At 41.7% G+C, this 21,527-nt stretch overlaps 1 protein-coding gene across 1 annotated transcript in view; it reads left to right on the top strand.

Annotated features, from left to right (window-relative positions):
- The first annotated feature begins 13,552 nt into the window (after positions 1-13,552).
- Positions 13,553-21,527, top strand: part of KIAA1147 (KIAA1147 ortholog) — a 54,974-nt gene continuing 46,999 nt past the window's right edge. The window contains exon 1 of the mRNA XM_027842358.1: positions 13,553-13,883. Within this exon, the coding sequence (XP_027698159.1) occupies positions 13,553-13,883 (331 nt within the window). The remainder of the gene's footprint in view (positions 13,884-21,527) is intronic.

Below are 21,527 nucleotides of genomic sequence, written 5' to 3'. Positions count from 1 at the left end.
CTCAACCAAAAGGGCTTCAAAGTACTGTCAGTAGTCTGCAGCAAAGAGAGAATGGGAGAAATGTGGTCCTCAGTTACAAGTTTCCCTCTATCCAATACAAAAGTCAAGATACACCATTGGTACTCCAGTTGACACACCTTAACTATTACCTACCAATTGGTATACCATTGATATATCTCAAGTACCACCCATCTGTAACCCTCAGCTTGTGCTTACAGGACTCACTTGTATTTGGAATAAAGAAAACCTCTTAGAGGCTGTGAGATATTAAAACCAATCCAGTCCCACTTTCTAGGTCCTCCACTTATTGTCCCCTTACCCCTATGTTTCACATGCTAGCCAAACATGGATTTCATTTCCTGGATGTATTTTTTTTTAATTCCACTAGCAAAAGCTTAGGATGAAGTCCATTCTTGCAGAGAAATAAGTGAGCAGGAAGCCTAGCACACACTATTTATAAATACTCACCTGCCCGTGTTTTAAGTTAACAGCTTGTAATTACCATTCAGCCCACCGGTACTTAATCAACCACTGCTCAAGAGCCTCACATAGACTTTGGCTCCAGTTCAGGTCCCTAATAGGGCAACTTCTCTGGATCCTCAGACATATTCACCCCAACACAGATCCACATGGGCTGCATCACTTAAATTTTCAGAGGAAGGAGTGATCAAAGGGCTGTTAGGAAGGTTAAAGGGACAGAACAAAAATAATCTTAGGCTTTTAGAATAGGAAGAGTCTTTAGGGATCATCTGTTCTGTCTGGTAAAGGCTAGAGAGGAAGATTAACCACTCTTGAATGATGGATAAAAATCACTCCCAAGAAGATTGCTACTATTACTAAAGCTCCATTTTGTGTAATGTTTTATACTTTCAAAATATCTTTCACTGTAGTTTCTCATTTCATTCTCACAATAACCCAGGGGAGGGGGACAAATATTGCAAAGAAAAATGAAGGGAATAAAATGAGAGAGAAAACTACTACCCAAACTTCTAAAATCAAGCAAGAACACTCATGGGAAAAATGAATGCTTCTTTTAATTAGACTCTCTGCCTGCTTAAGGAAGAGATCCTAAAAGTCTTGAAAGTAGGAGAATTCTCTAGTACTCATAACAAAGATGGAAACAAATATTTTTCTTTCTCCCCTCTCTTTTTTTTTATTCTCCTTCTTATAGAAAACTCCCAAAGGATAAACTTGGAAAAATTTGGAGCGATTGGCACTAAGGTATGAATGACTGATAAGTTTAACACTTAGGAATTTGCTTCCCAAACTAGAGGCTATTACAGCTTCTAGATTTGAATCCCAGACCTGCTACTTGCTATGACCTTGGGTAAATCACTTCCCCTCATCATTGGGCTCAGTTTTTTATTGTGTAAAATGAGGCAGTAAGACTAGAAGATTTTAAAAGCCCCTTCCAGTTTTCTATCCTCTAATTCTAATTCCAAAGATTTCCAAATGAAGGAATTGGGAGGAGATATTGCTGGTTTTTGTGGTGCTATGCCTCAGCTACTCAGGATGAGCTCTGTCTGCCAGCACTCAGTCCTCTGGAAAGTCTGGGAAATAAAACACAAAAAATGAGTTTTGTTTATCAGCAACCAGCCCCACCCCACCCACCTGCCCCTCTTCACCTTTGATGCTTGCTGTACCCACCCCCTTCTGGAAAAACCAAGTCATTCACAGAATGAATATCTTTTCTTTCTGGGACACATTTGTTTCAACCATATTAAAGGCAAAGGTCTAGGGAGTGGAGACTGGGCAGAGGGAATGTCTCCAGTATAACATCTGGGGCTAGCTGATCTGCCTTCTGGCAGTGACATTTCTCTATTATATATAATATATTAATAGATATTATATTTATATATTGATTAATATATTTATTGATATATTAATTGATATATATTCTATATTAATCTATCGTTTCTCCTTCCCCTTCCTAGAAATCTGAGATTGCTCCTAGGGAAAAATAAGACTAAATATGACTCACTGTGACCATATCACAGCGGCCCAAGGAAAGTAAAAGATGATGTTGGGAAGGGGGGGAAGCTGGACCTGTGATTTCATCATGTAAAAGCTAGGATTTATATAGCACTTATTATGTGCCTCACCCTGCACTAATCACTTTACGAATATTACTTCTTTGATCCTCACCACAACCCTGAGAGGGCTATTATCTCCTTTTTACATTTGAGAAAACAGAGGCAAACACAGGTTAAGTAACTTGCCCAAGGTCACACACCTAGGATCTAATGCTAGATTTGAATCAAGTGTGGGGATTTTCTCATTTTTAGGGGTAGGGCAACATTCTGTCTTCTCTGCAATTTATAGTCTCAGGGAATTGCCTGGGAGGTTAAACTGCCTAAGAAGTTAAATGTCTTGCCCCTAGTCACATAATCAGTAGGTGCCAGAGGTAGATTGTGAACCCAGGTCTTCCTAATCCTGAGGCCAACTCTCTGTCCATTGTGCCATGCTGCCTATTTGACTCTTGAGGTTGCTTAAATTTATCATGCTGATTTGGCTTCTCCATCAGCTGCTTCTTTGTTTCACATTAAGCAGTGGAAAGATCACTGGATTTGGAGTCAGAAGGATGTGAGTTCAATGCCAGACTCCTCCATCGCTACCTATGTGTCCCTGGGCAAGTCATTTTTTAATGTTTAATGGGCTCAGTTTCTTCATGTGTAAAATGAAGGGACTAGATTACTAGACCAGAGATGTCAAACACACCTTAGGCTGCCAGCAGCATTGCCAAATGCTGCCCAACCAGATTAAAACGTAAGTGGAAAACACTCAACAAAATAAGTAAAAAATACAATAAAGCATAGAAAACATTATATTTTAAAACATTTACTTGTTTCAGACTCTTCTTAATCATTTTGTTTTTTGGTTTTTTTTTTTTGGTATGTGAGGCAATCAGGGTGACACAGTTAGTAAGTGTTAAGTGTCTGAGGCCAGATTTGAACTCAGGTCCAGCTGACTCCAAGGCTAGAAGATCTATCCACTGTGCTACCTAGCTGCTGGGGTTTTCTTGGTAGAGATACTTGGAGTGGTTTGCCATTTCCTTCTCCAGTCCATTTTACATATGATGAAACAGAGGCAAACAGGATTAAATGACTTGCCCAGGGTGACACATCTAATAAATGCCTTAGGCTGGATTTGAACTGAGGTCCCCCTCACTTCAGAGCCAGCCCTCTATTCACTGCTCCACCTAGGTGCCCATACATTTTATAACTCAATGCAATATACTACCTACTCTGGATCCTTATGTACAGATTAGTGGCCCCAGTTTTTATTTAATACCACTAGAGACTGTGTAAGGTTATTGTTCTGAGTCTATGATCTTAAGTACTGTTTAATTTATTATAGTTATCATTTATGTAACTCTTAAGGTTTGCAAATCTCTTCACGTGTGTTTACTCATTTGATCCTCACAACAAGCCTGTAAGGTAGGTTCTATATTATGCCCATTTTACAGATGAGGAAACCAAGGGAGAGATAAATTGAAGTGATGTGCTTAGGGCACACTAAGTGATAGGCAGGATTTGAACTCGGGTCTTTCTGACTCCTAAGTCATGCTTGGGCTACCTAGCTGCCCTTGTTCATTTAATAAATATTTAGCTGACAATTATATACTTGATGTCCTCTGATCCTCACCACAGAGAAGCAGACATTATGGATATTTTTAAGCCTCATTTTACAAATGAGGATAGTGAGGCTTAGATAATTTTTTTCCAATCTAACTTAATAGTATTTTATTTTTTCCAATTACATGTAAAGACAATTTTTTAACATTCATTTAAAAAATCTGAGTTCCAAATTTTCTCCCTCTCTAAAATAGTAAGCTATTTGGTAGGGGTTATGCATGTAAAACATATTTCCATATTAGTCATGTTGTGAAAGAAGAAACAGATCAAAAGGGGGTTGGGGGGCAGAAATATGAAAAAAACGTTAAAATAGTATGCTTTGATCTGCATTCAAATGTCACCTGAATGTGTATAGCATTTTCCATCATGAGTCTTTTGGCGTTGTCTTGGATCATTGAATTGCTGAAAAGAGCTAAGTTAGTCATAGCTGATCATTGCACAATGTTGCCATTACTGTATACAATGTTCTCTTGGTTCTGCTCACTTCAGCTCATACATGTCTTTCCAGGTTTTTCTGACATCCACCTGCTCATCATTCTCATAGTACAATAGTATTCCATTACATTCATATACCCAACTTGTTCGGCCATTCCCCAATTGAGGGACATCCCCTCAATTTCCAATGCTTTGCCACTACAAAAAGAGCCGCTATAAATATTTTTGTACACATGGGTCTTTTCCCTTTTTATGATCTCTTTAGGATATACTACATACTCTGGAGCTTCATGTACAGATTAATGGTCCCAGTTTTTATTTAATACCACTGAACTAGAGACTGTCTAAGGTTATTGTTCTCAGTCTGTGATCCTAAGTAGTGGTATTGCTGGACCAAAGGGTACGTATACACAGTTTGATTGCCCTTTGGGCCTAGTTCCACATTGTTTCTCAGAATGGTTGGATCGGTTCACAACTCCACCAACAGTGTATTAGTGTCCCTAATTTTCTCACATCCTCTCCAACATTTGTCATTCTCCTTCTCTGTCATATTAGCCAAGATAATTTTAAAATAATACTAGCTACCATTTAAAGAGCACTTTAGTTTGTAAAGCGCTTTATAACTATCTCTTTTATCTCCACAACCTCCCTAGTGGGTGCTAATATTATCCCCATTTTGCAGATGATGAAACTGAGGTACACAGGTTAATTAAGTTATTTGCCCAGGGTCATACAGTTAGTAAGTGTCTAAGGCATGGTTTGAACTCAACTCTTCTGGGTCTGGCATTCTATCTACCGGGACATTTAACTTCCTCAGTAACTTGTCCATGGTGACATAGCTAATAAGTATCAGAGGCAAGAGTGAAAGCAAGATTCCAGATTCCCTCCTGATTCCTAAATCCAGAACTTTATTTACTGCCTACCACTTTTTCAGTTTTGTACTGTGCATGTCAATGTGCTGCTATGGTTCCAAGGTGTTTCTTGCCAGGCTCACTGTTATCAGCAGTAAATTTTCCTGAAATGTTCCTGACAGTGATGGCTTTCATCACAATGTTCACACTCCCACATCCTGGTTATTCAGCAACAGCACACCTTAGGACCTGGTTGGTTTGCTTTATTCACTTACTGTGTTTGTTTTGCTTTGCTCTTACTGTGAAGATCTGACCTGAATAGCATGTTTGGTGGAGCATCATGCCCAATCTTGTGCTACAGGGAAGCTATTTGTGTTCATTTTCATTTCCTTTATGACAGCTATATTAAAGAATATTTGGATTATGCCCTTTCTAGTCTCAGGAACTGAAGGAGTTAATTTATGTAGCTAGGCAAAAATTATGGTGTTTATTGAATCTTGGAACCAGTTTTCTGAGGAAAGGACCTGTGGGTCTCCTCAAAAAAATAAGGGCAATTACCTATACTCTAATGATAAAATAATATTTGCCTGGGAGGGAGAGGGAAAGAATAAGCATTTATATTGTGCTTATTATACGCCAGGAACCAGTGTTAAGTGTTTTATAAATGTCTCATTTGATCCTCACAACAACCATGGGAGGTAAATGATGCTAATATCCTCATTTTATAGTTGAAGAAACTGAGAGGCAAACCAAAGTTAAGTGACTTGCCCAAGGTCACATAACTAGAGTCAGAGGCAGGATTTGAACTCAGTTATTTTTGTCTCCAGGTCTGGCACTCTCTCCACTCTTCTTAAGCTGTCTTTTAGCTCTTACATTCAATGTCCTTATCTAGTTTAATTTTGTAATAAAATTAGGTGTTTGGTTCCTTGTTGAAAATTTGTATTAACTTTAAGGATGACAGAAGAGTTTAGTTGAATATATCCACCTGTTCCTTAGAAATTACTTCCCCATTGGGGTGTGTGTGTGTGTATAACCAAATAGGTGTAAATCAATAAGTCATATGCGTATTTGGAAGTGGGGAGCTGGGGTCACCCTGGAAGCTCTGAATGACCATTATTTCTCCCGTGGCTAGAGTGAGAAATGGAAATGCAGAAAAGGTCTTCCCTATTTTTTTCTTCCCTTGGGAGAAACTTGATTGAGGTGCAGGAGCTGAGGAATGGTGCAGAAACAGAGAGCTGGCAATGGCAATTGGTGGTGAATCTTAAACTAGATAATAATATCAACAGGCAACATGGCATAGAAGATAAAGCACCGATCTTGAAGCCAGGAAGACTTGGGTTCAAAACCTGCCTGTGACACATACTGGCAATGTAATCCTCAGCAAATCACTTAACCTCTCCCAGGGTTCTAGGCAACTAAGACCAGATATACTACAGAAAAGGTGCCAACCTGCTCTCAAGTTGTGGTATTTGAATATAATAGAATACTATTGTGCTATAAGAAATGATGAGCAGAGTGAATTTCAGAAAAATCTGGAAAGACTAACATGAACTGAAGTGAGCAGAACCAGGACAACATTGTGCACAGTAACAGCAACATTGTGCAATGATAAAAAAAAATGATTAAAAAAAATAAGTTTGCACATTGGGAGTTCCCTATAGCAATGAAATCACAGGTCCAGTCTCAATTCTTAATAATATTAAGAAGGTAAAACTCACCTGGAGAGGAAGAAGTTTTCAGTTACATTTCTCTGGCTTCCTCTCAGAACCCAGGACTTGAAGCCAAATCAGAAAGCTGAGAGATTTGCCAAGATTTAAAAGGGATGAGATATCATGATTTTGTCTGCAGGGTAGGCATTTTGAAAAGACAGACTGCTCTGCTCTTTGAGTCACTGGAGCAGGGGAGGGCTATGAGGGACCATGGGAAGACAATAAGGCCTAACTGCCATGGAGCCTGCCATGATGGGGACACCTTGCATGGTAGCAGGTTCTCTATCCCTCCCTCTAGGGAGTTAGAGCCCATTGGAGAAAGAGGGAAAGACAGAGAGGAGAAAGAGCTGTCTGTGACCAATGACTGTAGCCAGAGTTTGTGAAAGCTGACATGATTGGCCAGGCAATTCATCCACTTTTCTCATTGAGATATTGACTGCAATATATGGAGGGAGACAAAATACACCATTTTAGAAACATCCTGTTTGACTGAAATGATAACCTTGTTCTTTCTTTGGAAAGGGCTTTCCAGCCACACTACGGGCCTAGTTGAACAAGTAGGTTATACAACAAATTATTGAGCCTCCCATTACTGGAAATCCCATGTGGCCGAATGACACCCCATTGGTCCAGTTACCAGTATGCTGTTGATTTGCTTTATATTCTAAGGGGCTTAAAAAACCATGTTATCTAAATTAGTACTGGGTGGCCCTCCTTAGCGTACTTGTAAATTTTTTTTCCTTTCCATTTGGCTCTTCACTTTATATGACTTGTAGAATAGTGGACCCAGTAGTACAGGGGTAGGGAACCTACACTAGAAAGTGAGATTCTCCCTGAGATTCTCTCTAGGAACTCAGGCTGACAAATTCCCCCCAACAAATGCAGGTAGTTCTTCTCTAAAAAAGGCATTCCAGCTCACCTGATTATAGGTATGGACATGAGATCTGAGAGAGGAGGAGTCTGGATTGCTGAAACCCAGTGGTCTTCCTTGGGAAGCTGTCAATTCTAGTCAATTTGGTGACCAAGCACAATTCCAGAAGACTCAGGATGAAGCATGCTATCCACCTCCTGACAGGGAGGTGATGGATTCAAAATGCAGAATAAGACATTTTTAAATATGGCCAGGGTGGGGATTTATTTTGCTTGATTATGCATATTTTCCCACTAGGCATAGAAAGATGAGAGAGGGAAAGAAAATACATGCCTGTTAATTGAAAATCAAGCTGTTAATAGGCCAGATGGAGATGGCTGACTTTTTACCAGAATTGTGAGCAAATGCTTAATAAATATTTGTTGATTGATTCTTTGCATTTGTATCCCCCATTGCCTAGCACAGTACCTGGCACATAAGAGGTGCTTGATAAATGCCTATTGATTGACTGATAAAACTTTCCTGGTACTCCTGAAATCACATCATTTTGTCATCCCTGTAACTACTGTACATCCACATACACATGGATATTCTTGGGAAGAAGCCAATTCCAGTGAAATTGTAATGGGCTCATTCTAAGTACTGTGTCCATATTGCCTTTTCTTCCTGTCTTCCTGGTACCCCAACTTTCTCAAAGTCATTGGAAACTAGCCAAAGTTAGTCCACAAAGTCCATCCTCAGTTGTTTAAATCCTTGATGAATTTCAGTGAAGTAAAAAGTGAGAAGTGTCATTTGATCTTGGGAAATTCTTTGCCTTTCCCTGTGCCCAAGTTTTACCATTCATAAGAAGAAAAAAAAATTCTCCCTTTATCTACCTCATAGGGATGTGGTGAGGAAGAATGAGATCTTGTCTATAACATATTTCAATTTCCTTCAAGAAGAGTGCTATGCACTGTTTACTTATACGAGAGTAAGTCCTGAATAATTGTTGCACCTTGATTAAAAAATTGGAAAAAAAATTAAATTTGCCTGTCTAAATGCCACTAATTTAAGGGGGAAGGGAGGGATGGAAGAAGCATCTATTAACCCTCTATGTGCCAGGTACTGTGTTTTCACAAATATCTCTTTTGAACCTCACAATAGCCCTGTGAAGTAGATCCTATTATTATCCACATTTTTATAGTTGAGGAAACTGAGGTAGACAGAAGTTAAGTGATTTGTTCAGGGTAATGGCTAATAAGTATCTGAGGCAAGATTTTTTGGGGGGGAGGGGCTAGGCAATGAGGCTCAGTGACTTGCCTGGGGTCACACAGCTAGTGTCAAGTGTCTGAGGTTGGATTTGAACTCAGGTCCTCCTGTCTCCTGGGCCAGTGTTCTATCTACTGCCTCCACCTAGTTGCCCCTGAGGCAAGATTTTAACTCGGATCTTCCAGGGACTTTACAAAGGCTAGGGAGGGATTAGAAATTCCTAATCTGAAGGGATTAGGTATTACCTATATGCCTTTACTTCTAATCCCTCTTTGCCATTCCTAGTTTACACAAGAAGAATGGCATTGAACCAGGATGGTGCTTGCTCTGCCATGCAGTCTAAACTTGGGCAAGCAATCCTGTCAAGAATGGTGTCAAATAGCAGATGATTAAAAAAAAATGTATCATCACCTTTATAGTAAAAACAGTCCAGTTAACATATAGGTCCTGAGGGCACCCAGTCAGCAACCTATTGTTTGACCACCTGGCATCCTTATAGTCACAAGTGTACAGGTACAGTTTTTCAAACATAGTTGCAGTTGGCTTATTACACAGAACTCCTGGTTCTGCTCTTTTTACTGTGCTTTATCGTGTATTGATCTTCCCAAGTTTCTGTTTACTCTTTGAGTTTGTCCTTCTTCCTGGCCACGTCATCCTCACTGCCTGGTGTATCTGTCTATCACCAGTCTGCTTAGTCATTTTCCAACTGTGAGACATTTAGGTTGTTTCCAATTTTTCCCTATTACATATAGCACAGCTATGAACATCTTTATACAAATAGGTCTCTGTTTCTCCCTCTTTATTTACTTGGGAGAGATTCCAAAGGATGGGATCACAGGATTTGGCCAGTTTGGTGACTTTTGTTACGGCCATATTGCTTTCCAGAGAGATTGGGCCAACTTTCATGGTGACTGTCACTTGTGAGAGGAAGAGTGGTACCACAGAAAGAGCCCTGACTGGGGAGACAGAGGATCTGAATTAAAATTCTACCTCTGATACCTATATGACCTTGTGCAAGTCATTCAACCCACCTGTGCCTTAGTTTCCTTATCTGCATAATGAGGAGGTTGAACTAGATGGCCTAAGGTCCCTTCTAGGTCAATCTTAATGTTCCTAGGACCTGTTTCCCCATTTCTTCTATAATATTTCATTTTGTCCAATGTCATCTTTCCCAAAGTATAGAATAGTTAGAAGGTTAGAGTTGAAAAGGATCTTAGAAATCTTCTGGTTCAGCCATCTCATTTTACAGATGTCACAGAGGCCCAGAGAGGGGAAATGATTTACTGAAGGTCACAAGGGAAGTTAATAGCAGAGCCCAGGACTTGAATCTAGGTCTCCTAGACTCCTTATCTGCTTGTTCCATGCTATGACATCTCCTTTAGGTGAGATTGTGCCTCATGATTCTTTTAATTTGCATTTCTTTCATTATTGGTGCAACTGGACATATTTCAGGTGTTTATTTACTGTTTGGTTTTCTGTTTGGTGAATTAGGTGATAGACCAGGGTTTTCCACTCCCTGACATATAGGTTAGTTCTTTTCCTAAGAACTAGGTAGCCTCCTAGGAAGACCCTCAAAACTTGATCATCTCAAGGAGCTAAGGCTCAAGCTACATAGCTGTTGAAGCAACTTTCTAGAGGCCTCAGGATGTATTAACTGAGACTCCCTACTCTCCTTGGGCCTGTACATTTGGAGTCAGGGCCCTTCCAGACTTGGCAGACTTCCCAAGGCTGAGTGAGGCACCACACCCTACCCTGCAGACCAGAACCACTTCCATATGGAGGTTAGGGAGGCTGAGTCTTCCAGGTTCCTTGTTGAGCTGTTCCTGGTTGAATTACTTTCTCAACAAGGCTAAGTAAACCTCCTCTTCTTAACTGATGAATGATACATTCCAGTATGAGACCTAAACTACCAGGAGACTGGCTTCTGTGACCTACCCTACCACATATCCTTTGACTAAGCAGTGAGGATTGAGAACTATCCTTATAAATTTGTATAAGTAAATTCTGGATATTAAGCTTTCCCCTGGTAAGTATTTCACAAAACACTTTTCCTAATGTGACTCCTGGCCCAGTAAGTCCCTTTCCACAATGGGCTTTGGCTTTGAACTTACCAGTTAGGTTCATGGTTAGGGAGACTGGGAAGAGGGTGAAGTTAAACTTCTTTTTGGCTCATGGCTCCAACACTAGAGTAAGTCAGAAAAATCTCTAAAACAAAGTTTAGGTAGGACCCACATCTAGGCTCTCCCCCAAAGCAGATAATAAGGTTCTTTGTAGGAACAGTATTCAAGGGGCAAGTTGAATATTCTGGTAAAGGACAACAGATTATTTCCTTCACCATTAAAAAATGCTTAAGACACAGAAGAATTAAAAGACGCATATTAACAAGTACAAATCAACATAAAACCATAATTTATCACATGCTATACTCTTCTAATAGATAAAGACAATTTTGTGAGGCTACTGAACAGATATTTAGGATGTTTTCCCTTTACCTCAGTTTTATACTGTCTAAGCAACTCCAAGAACAATTCAGCTGCTGTTTCATGGCTTGGACTTTTTAGTCCTTCTGTTGCAAAAAAAAAAAAAAACAACACAAAAAACAAAAAACCACACACACAAAAAAAAAAGAAAGAAAAAGAAAAAAAAGAAAGAAAGAAAAGAAAAAGAAACAAACCAAAAAACCCTTCCAGCAGTGCTGCTTTTGTCCTTTGAGAAGTGCTATGGTGGAAATCATTTCCTACTGGGCATCCTGCACCCAGCTGGAAAACATGGAACTTCTTGAGCTTATGAGGCTACTGCCAGGGCTGGAAAACCCATTTTTAAGGGTTATTGATGGTTGGATGAGTTTTGATCAGAGAAAGAAACAAAAAGGCATTAGAGGAAGCCACAGTCTTGAGGTTTAGTGGAAAGCTTGTCCAGGCAAACACATTCACATTGCCATGTGCTTGTTACTGCTGTTGCCTCTTGGGGAGGGAGGGAAAGAAATCTTTCTCTACCCTTATACCCTTTGTTGGAAGTCCAAGGGAGAGATGGATATAGGCAGGACCCCAAAGGACCAGAAAACATTTCTCTTTGTTCTTTTTATACATGATGACTCTTGATTCAATTGTCAATCATTTTCAATGCAACCACCATCACTGGGGATGGTGAACTCTTAGGAGTTGCCAAGTCATCCCAAAGCACTTGTCTTTTCCAGAAGGGACCAAAACACATGCCCAGCTCCATAGGAGTTACTCCCAGACCATCAAATCAGATGTTTCTCCTGACTATCCCCACAACAATAAACTTGTATTTTTATTTTTATCATGCCATTTTCTTAAAATTACATAATTAAAACTTTGTTTTAATTTGTAGTTGTTCAGTTGTGCCTGTGCCTGTGACTGTTCCTGACCCTATTTAACGTTTTCTTGGTAAAAACACCATGGTTTGTCATTTCCTTCTCCAACTCATCTGACAGAGGAGAAACTGAGACAAACAAGGTTAAGTGATTTGCCCAGAGTGACAAGGCTAGTAAGTGTCTGAGGTCAGATTTGAACTCAGGTGTTGGTTGACTCCAGGCCTGGTGGTCTATCCACTGTACCACCTAGCTAAATCTAACCCCAATAATTTCTTCTTTTGCTTCATTCAAGAATTTAATCTCTAAGATATTTTCCAGTTTTAGATCTATGATTCTATGGATTGAATTAAATTGAATGAAGTCAAAATAACTTAAGGCCATACAGTTTCAGCATCAGAAGCTCATATGCTGTTCCTTCCAGGAAACTGCATATACCTACCTACATATATGCATACAACCTTTCTTCCAAGAGTTGAATCTCTCAACCCAAATAATACAGGGACAGTCAGAGTGCCTCAGCCCCATACTCCCACCCCTTTGTCCCACCTCTTCAGGCTACCAAAGCTTTGACAGGTATTACATGTGCATTATAATATATAGGACACATACACATATATACTGGGTTATATATGGGAAGGCTGTAGAGAGGCCATGTGATGTAGTGGATAGGACTGCCTCAAAGTCAGGAAGACCAACCTCTGTAACCCTGGGCAAGTAACAAATCCTTTTGGTGTCCTAGGACTATAAATTACAGAACAGTTGTTGATCTTTGGTAGTGGGACTTTCCTCACCTGGAATTTTCTATATCTTCTGAACAAAGAAAGTGTGATATTTATGTAGATAAATACTTGTGTATACATATGTACATAATAAGGACATATGCCATATACATATGCACAGTGTGAATATATATCTGAGACTATGTATACAGTATTAAGGAATGCATTTATTATGTTTAAATGTATATTGTATTTAAATGTAATCCATAATTACACAATATGTATTATATAAAAATGTGTGTAATATACACTATGTGATAAAATATGTGTATCGCATATATACTCGCAGTGTATCACTGTGTATATACTGTGTACATATACGGTGCATGCACAATGCCCCCAAACGCCCATCAACATTTCAGTGATCCAATCTATACGCGTGTGTGTATTTAGGTGCACATGGACCAGCAGCCCCAATCAGAGAAACAAACGGAAAAATGCAAGCGTGCCTATCCTCCGGGGCTCGCTGGGAAAGCGGCACCTGGCCGGTGGACGGAGAGTGGCCAGCTGGGCCGGGAGCAGGGGCGCAGGTGAGCTCCGGGGCGGAGGAGGAAGAGGAGGTGGAGGAAAGCGCAGAGAGGGCTAGCGCCCGAGGCCGGAGAGGGTCCCACCCGCCGGGCCGGGCATCCCCGCTAGCCCGCCCCTGCCCCCGCCCCCTCCCCGCCCGCGGCTCCTCCTCGCTTCGCCATGGTGGAGCAGGGAGACGAGGCGCCGCTGTTGCGCTGGGCCGAGGGCCCAGCCGTGTCCCTGCCACAGGCCCCCGAGCTCCAGGCCAGCGGCCGGGGATGGGGCGCGGGGGGCGGCGGCGGGGGGCTGGGGAGCGGGCCTGCATCCGGGGCCCGGCGGGCTGCAGAGCCCGGGAAGAAGAAGGAGGAGGAGGAGGAGGAAGAAGATGAGGAGGAGGAGGCGGAGTTCGGTCCGGGGGAACTGCTGCGGCGGCAGTCCGGGCGTCTGCCCCTGGAGGAGGAGGAGGACCAGGTGGTGGCCGTGTTCGTGGTCACTTTCGATCCCCGCACCGGTAAGAGTCCCGCCGGAGCCCACCTGGGCTGTCGGCCTGGCATCTGCTGCTGCTGCCCGCTGAATTGGGCGGGGGGGGGGGTTTCGGTGCGCGCGCATCGCACCAGCACACCTGCACTCCAGCCCCGTAGGGCCCCCCATTGGCAGCGGAGGGAGCGATAGCCTCTGTCACTGTCCCGCGGCTTTCTGGCCCCGCGGGCTGCGGAGTCTGACACCCCAAGCCCCTGAGTGCGGGTCAGGCAGCGGATCTCCCCGTTACCTGAGCAGGGAGCACGCCCACCTCCGGCTAGGGGTGGGGTGCGGCTAGCTAGCTCTTCAGGTGACTTCCCCCAGCATGGGGCTGCTGTAACCCTTTAGGAAGGCTGTTCCCTTCACCTTTCCATTGACTTTACAAATTCCTATCCCCTGGCTTCCTAGCAGGTCCTCAGTCCCAGCTGTGCCCACAACCCATCCCCACCTAGCGGTGCTCGCTCAGCCTCATTTACCCTGGAGATGAGTAATCACGGCAGGTTTTTCTTACCTGACTAGAGGAGTTCCCCCGCCCCCCGCCCCTTTGAGAGGAGAATTCCGGTAGCTACCTTCTCTTGAAACGTGCCTTTAGGTATTCTGAGACCTTGTTCCAGTGGATACGTTCAGTTTTTTCTTTGATCCTCAGGATTTCCTGACGTTAGAAGCGGAGTAAGGAGATTGAACTAGAAGCCTCTTTAAATAAAGCCTCTTCAAGGCTATTTGGTGTGGGGTGGGGTAGGGAAGAGGGAAGAAGTTTTCGAATGACTACGTTACTTTATGTATTTCACGGAGTGCTGGTAGAATGAGTATAGATTTTTCCTGGGCATCTCAAAAGTAACATAAGTCAAACAACTCATTATCCTTACCCCTACCCAACCCACATGTTCTCTAATTTTCGTTATTTTTCTAGAGAGCACTACTCCCCTTTCAGTTAGTCAATAAACATTTATTAAGTACCTACTGTGTGCCAGGCACTTTTCTAAGCACTGGGGATACAAAAAGGTGCAAAAGACGGTCCCTGCCCTCAATGAGCTCACAATCTAACAGGAGAGACAACAAGCAAGCAAATACGTACAAACTGTTTTCAGGGAAGATAGGAAATAATTGAAAAAGGGAAGGCACTAGAATTAAGAGAGGTTGTGAAAGGCTTCCTGTAGAAGATGAGATTTTAGTTGAAACTTAAAGACTGCCGTGGCACTGGGATTTTAGTTGGATTTAGCAAGATGAGGAGGGAGAGCATTCTAGAAATGAAGGGGCAGCCAGAGGAAATGTCCTGAGCTGAGAGATCCAGTGTCTTGTTCATGAAATAGAAATGAGGCCAGTGTCACTGGATAGAAGAGGACATGTTGGAGGGAATAAAAGTGTAAGAAAACAAAAGGTAGGAAGGGACCAGGTTATGAAGGGCTTTGAAAGCCAAAGAGAAGATGATGTGATTCTGAAGGTAATAGTGAGCCACTGCAGTTTGAGTAGGGGTGACACTGTGGGATCTGATCTTTAGGAAAATCACTTTGGTGGTTGAGTGGAGGAAGACTGAATGGTGGAGAGACTTAAAGTAGACAGACTTACCAAAGGCTTATTAGAATAAGTCTGAGTGAGGTGATGAAGGTTTGTGCCAGAGTGATGGCAGTGACAGAGCAGAGAAGAGGGCACATTTGAGAAATGCAAAGGTGACATAGACAGTCCTTGGCAACATAGTGGGTGAAAGATAGTGAGGAGTTGGGGCTGACACTTAGGCTATGAGACTGAGGGACTAGGAGGATGATGGTGTTGCCCTCTATAGTGACAGGGAAGTTAGGAGGGAGAGAAGGGTCTAGGGGAAAGATAATAAGTTCTCTTTTGGACATGTTGAGTTTAAGATGTGTACCGGACAGCCTGTTCAAGATGTCTGAAAGGCATTTGGAAATTGGAGATCATAGGTCTACAGAGAGTTTAGGGCAGGACAGGTAGATTTGAGAATTATCAGCATAGAGATGGTCATTAAATCCATCGGCTCTCATGAGATCACCTGTAGAAAAGAGAAGCATCCCCAGGACAGAGCCCTGTGGGACACCTATAGTCACAGGTTATCCCAATTACAGTTAGTTACCCCCAATTTGCAAGTTTGGTGTGTTGCCCTTTTTTTCCCTTCTTCAGTCACTGCAGTATATCCGTTCAGGTGACTAATCTTGTCATTTATTTCCACCTCCAAGTCTATTGCATCCATCTCATTTTTTCCATTCACACAGCTCCTACCTTGATTCACCGTCTCTCACTTCAAGTCTTCCTTCTCCAGTTCATCCTCCACACAGCTATCAAAGTAACTTCAATAAAGTGCAAGTCTGATCATGTCAGTCTCCATTCAATAAACAATGTTTCCCTGTTACTTCAAAGATCAAGTATAAACAATTTTGGCATTTAAAAGCTCTAGAGTAGAAATTCCTGTTGGTAATTATGCTACCTTCATAAAAACTATGGTCCATTAGACCAAATTAGACTTTTTTCCTAAACGTGACACACTTGTAGCCCTGCATTGGGTGTCTCCCATGCCTGGAATGCTCTTCCTTCTCAACTCTGCTTCCTAAAATCCTTCATTTCCCTCAAGGGTTGGTTCACACACCAATTTATACGTGAAGTCTTTACTGATGGCTCTTGTCCCACCAAATTACCTTGTATTTAGAGGCAGAATTGCATTGTGGCTGAATAGAGAGCTCGCCTTTGAACCCAGAAGACTTGGGTTTAAGTTTTGTCCTGGCCACATGCTTTCTCTAGGCTACATACATTTAATCTCTTAGTGCCCTGGTAACTTAAAACTACAAATTGCAGAGAAGGTATAAACCTAAATTGGAAAAGATAGTTTTTTTTTTTTAATCTGAGAGCTCTCCATGCCAACGAAATCACAGATGCAGTCTCTGTCCCTAAAAAACACACGCATACAGACGTTCTGTCCCCTAGCCAGGTCATAAGCTCTTGAAAGAATAGTCCACTGCTGTCATCATGTCCCCAGCATGTAGGCCAGTGCTTGGTTGATGGGAGTGTTTCCATAGGGTGAAACTGAGAATGTATACCCTTATTCCAAAGAACTCGGACTAGTGTGATGGCCGCTCAACTTAATTGCTGGGTTGCTACTTGGTATACTAGTAGAAAAAGAAAGGATTTGAAGTCCAGAGTTCAAATTCTTACAAAGCTCCTTATTTGTTGTGTAACCCTTGGGCAAATTACTTAACCTATTTTCAACCTCAGTTTTCTCTTCTGTGTATGTAGAGCTACTTAAACCTCCTGTAAGAGATTGTAAGAATCTGGTGAGATTATGCATGTAAGGTGATTATCCATGTGGTTTATGAGTATCTATTATGTACAAGGATAGGATAAGCATATCCATTGTCCTTTGGGGTATGACTACAAAGGGTGGGATTTTTATCTTTCAACCCTACCTAACTGGGGAGGGGCTTTAAGGATCTCCAGAGTTGATGTTCCCGCTGTTAGGAAGAGCCTTTTGTTTAAGAATTCAGAGCTGTACTACTAGCCAGAGGACCCCCTTTTTTTTTCTTTTTAGTGAGGGTTAAGTGACGTGCTGTGTTATCACACAGCTACTAAGTGTCAAGTGTCTGAGGTCGGATTTGAACTAAGGTCCTCTTGACTCCAAGGCCAGAGCTCTATCCACTGCGCCACCTAGCTGCCCCTCAGAGAAATGGTTGTACCATCAATTCTAAATTAAAATGGATACTTTTATAAAGGAAAATATTGCTCATGCCCACCCACTAATAGACTTCAGCACTAAACTAAGCTGTTCCTAGTCAGAGTCTAAGAGGAACTAGGAGGAAAAGGGGTGGCCAAGAGCGGTTAGAGAAAAGGTAAGAATTCCCCCTCTAGAATTTTTTTTGGGGGAAGGAGTGCTGTTTGGCCCTTTTGAATTTATTAATAATAATAAATAATAATGTGCAGTGGGTGAATTTATACACTAACTTAGCTTTTCATTTGTGGTGCTAAACACATTTTACAAACACAGCTTATGCTTAGAGCACCTTTGATTTTTGGAAGAAGGGAAAGCTACCCTGAACCTGTAGCCCTTGGTGAACAGAAAAGACCAGGACCAAAAAGAAGGTGGTGCCCATCTAACCTCAGTTGTTGTGGGGGAAGGGAAGTGAAAGTATACTTGTGTGTATTGATAGTGGATAATATTCAATGATAGTGGATATCAGGAACAGGAATGGTGGTATGGTAAATTTAACCCAGGTACCATTTTCTATCAAAGCTGTTCTGTCATTGGCTCAGATGGGAGGAAGTTGGTGTGAGAGGAGAGACAGTCTTAGATAAGGATGTTATCTATCTCTGTTTCTTCTCTCTCTCTCTCTTTTTTTTTTAGGAAGTAGCTCTTCTATTCCCCCAAGCTATTATTATTATGGACCATAGAGTTGTGTCCCCAAATGCTTTAGGACAGATATAAAAATGTAGGAGACAAAATGGAACAAATGTCCTTAAGAGATGATGGGGTTTTTTTCCCACCCTTCAAGTGCTCCATCTTCTGAGAAAACATTTGGATGATGCTCCTTGGCCCTAGGTTGACATTTGAACATTTTGACTTGAACAGTCTACAGTCAGTGTGCATACCTGTATGTAGAATTTGCCTCAGGTGATACCATTGGCACCAAAAAAAAATGGAGTATAGACAGCTGAGAGAGCTTGAGGAGACAAGTTTTCTTTGAGGTGTTACTGCTTCTCTTTGATGTCTGAGACTTCTTTTTCATTTGAACAAACATCCGTGTGCCAAGGGAAAATCACATGGTCTGGGTCCTCAGGGAGATAATACTCTAGGAGGCTAGAGTGAACACATATACACAGGTGATTTTGAGGCAAGTTAGAAAATGATGAAGTGCCGTGCGGAGGTAAAATGGAGATCCTGTTTAGCGGACATGGTCAGAGAAGGATGCTTGGAGGTAGCTGCTGAGCCTAAAAGGATGCCGGGAGGCAGAGACATTATTCCAGGCCAGGAGACTGGTGTGTGCAGGAGTCAGCCAAGGTGAAATCAGAGAAGTCTGGAGTATAGGAAGGAGGTGGGGGAGTACTTTGAAGTAAGCATGGAAAGGTAGGAGGAAGCTACGGTGTAGAAGACCTGGCATGGCCACCTCAAAAGTCATCATTTTACTCAGCAGGCAATTGAAAACCAGACTGGTTGATCTTACCTGTGCATTTGAAAGATTACTTTAGCAAGGGTGTCAAGGATGGGATATAGAAGAGAAAGATGGGAGTCAATAGGAATAATGACAACTCACATTGACATAGGGCTTTGCTGTTGTTCAGTTGTTTCAGTTGTGTCTGACTCTTTGTGACTCTATTTGAGGTTTTCTTGGCAAAGATACTGGAGTGGTTTACCATTTCCTTCTCACAGATGAAGAAACCAAGGCAAACAGGATTAAGTGACTTGCCCAGGATCACACAGCTAATTGTGTTTGAGGCCAGATTTGAACTTGGAAAGATCAATCTTCGCATCTCTAGGCCCGGCACTCTATGCACTATGGCGCCACCTAGCCGCCAGGGTTGTACAATTGCAGAATTTCAGAGTTGTAAGGGACGTGGGAGGACCTCTAGTCCGATGTCAGCCTGAGCAGGAGTGTCCTCTACAATGTTTCTGATGTGGTTATTCAAATTTTGCTTGAAGACCTTTTGAGGCAGTTCCTTCTACTTTGGGATTCTACTCTCATTGTTATGAAGTTTTTCCTTGCAGCAAGGAAAGGAGGTTTTTTCTTTGCATTTGCCTTATTATGATTTCTGCTCATTGCACATAGTTCTGGATGTCAGGCAATTCCTAGCTTTCCTCTCCTACTGTTTAACAAATTCTCCAGTGAAGTGATCATCATTGCTACTCTGACAGTGATTCCTCTTAGTTGGTACAAATCGGATCCAGAATTGACTTAACCCCTTGTTAATTTCAAGGTTAATTTCAAGAATGAAATTAACATTAAGATGAGTCAGGAATTTTCTGACTCCTCTTCATTTAGTAGAGAGTTCCAGCAGGTGTTTGGATAATGGAAATTCCCATCACTACTGTATATCTTGCTTCCCTGCTAGGCTTATGGTCCCTTTCTCAGACTCTTCATTTAGTGTCCTCTACCTGTACAGGTGGACTGTACTGTACTGTGATGACAATATCACTTTTGTTTCTGCCCCCATTTATTTTAACCCAAATGCATGAAATCACCTCACCATTCTGCTTGCTTGTGGTTTCTGGATTTCCTCACATGAGTAACACGCTACTCTACTACCACCACTTACTTACCTCTGAGTAAGGTATACACCTCCAGAAACCTTTCATTGATGGGTCTCACTCCATCAGGTCTCAGTGGGATCCATGAAGTCAACCTTTCCTTTTTTGTCCTTATACAAATATTAAAATTTTTAGTGCATCTTGCTCTAGTTTACAAAATATTACCCATATTTTGTGTAGAGACATCTGAGACGATGGGTTTTAATACTGGCTCCTTTCAATAAACCCAAAGACTCCACCTTCTGGGATAAGAACTCACCATTGACAAAAACTGTTGGGAAAACTGGAAAATAGTGTGGCAGAAATTAGATATAGACCAGTATTTCATACTATACCAAGATAAGGTCAAAATGAATAGAAGATTTAGACATAAAGAGTGATACCAAAGCAAATTGGGAATATTGCTCCTTACTTGAGTAAGATCTTCTGTATATTTCTGGTGTGTCTATTGTCATTTTTCCTACTTTATAGTTATGGTATTTAGCTTGGTATAGAGTCCATTATGTCTTCTGCCTCCCCTTTTTGTTATATTTGTTAGACTTCAGGCAAATATATTCCTGTGAGTTTCTAAGGTGCATTCCATCCTTGCCTAGGAAAAATTGTTTTTCCTATATAGACCTGTGTCCCAGAAACTCAATTCCCATTCTCAGACACCATCTTCTTAACCAGCAACTCACTTCCCAAATCTCATCTTTCTCTTCTGAATCCTTTGCCTTTGATGAGTGCCCATGTCCCTAAGGTATTCAGTTCCTTGCCAAAAGCTTCATAATCTTTGGCAAGGCTTCCTAGGTTCTTTCTGGTTTTGTAATTTGTACCCACACCGATCACCAGAATTGATCCAGTTTGACAAGTTTTGGTAGGTTCCCCATCATGCCTTGGATATGTGCTCCAGGAAGACAGCCCTTTACTGTTAGCCCCATCTCTAAATAACAACCACATGCACTGCAGCAGGGAGTCACCCATCACCATTGCTTGTCTCTTCTTCTGACCCTTATCGGATTGTGTCTCAGCACCTTTGAATCTATAACCTCATTCCTTGGAAGTCAATAGCTGCTACTATCAGAACTAGAATTTGACCCCGAGTCTCCTGTCTCAGAGTTCAGCTTTGTTTCTACTACACATCTTCTTAGGCCCAGGGGGTAGAGTTTTGGCTTTGATGAAGAGGAGTAACCTCATTTTCTAAGATGAGAAGGAAGGGGGAATAGGTGAGGAAGAGAAAGAGGAAAGTTGGATATTTTCTTCTCAGTAAAGTGGAGAACAAGATTCTCAGCTGAGAAAGACTGAGATACAATTAGAAGCTTGAAGAAAGAAGGAAATTATTAGGGTTTTTTTTCCCTTTTAAAAATTCTGCACTTAACAAACATCAAATAACACGATCACTTCCATATACACAGT

The sequence above is a fragment of the Vombatus ursinus genome, unplaced genomic scaffold (genome assembly GCF_900497805.2).
Source record: "Vombatus ursinus unplaced genomic scaffold, bare-nosed wombat genome assembly UNPS02014870.1, whole genome shotgun sequence".
NCBI classification, from domain to species: domain Eukaryota; kingdom Metazoa; phylum Chordata; class Mammalia; order Diprotodontia; family Vombatidae; genus Vombatus; species Vombatus ursinus.
The sequence above is the reverse complement of the archived record's forward strand: the minus strand, read 5'-3'. Positions and strand labels throughout refer to the sequence as shown.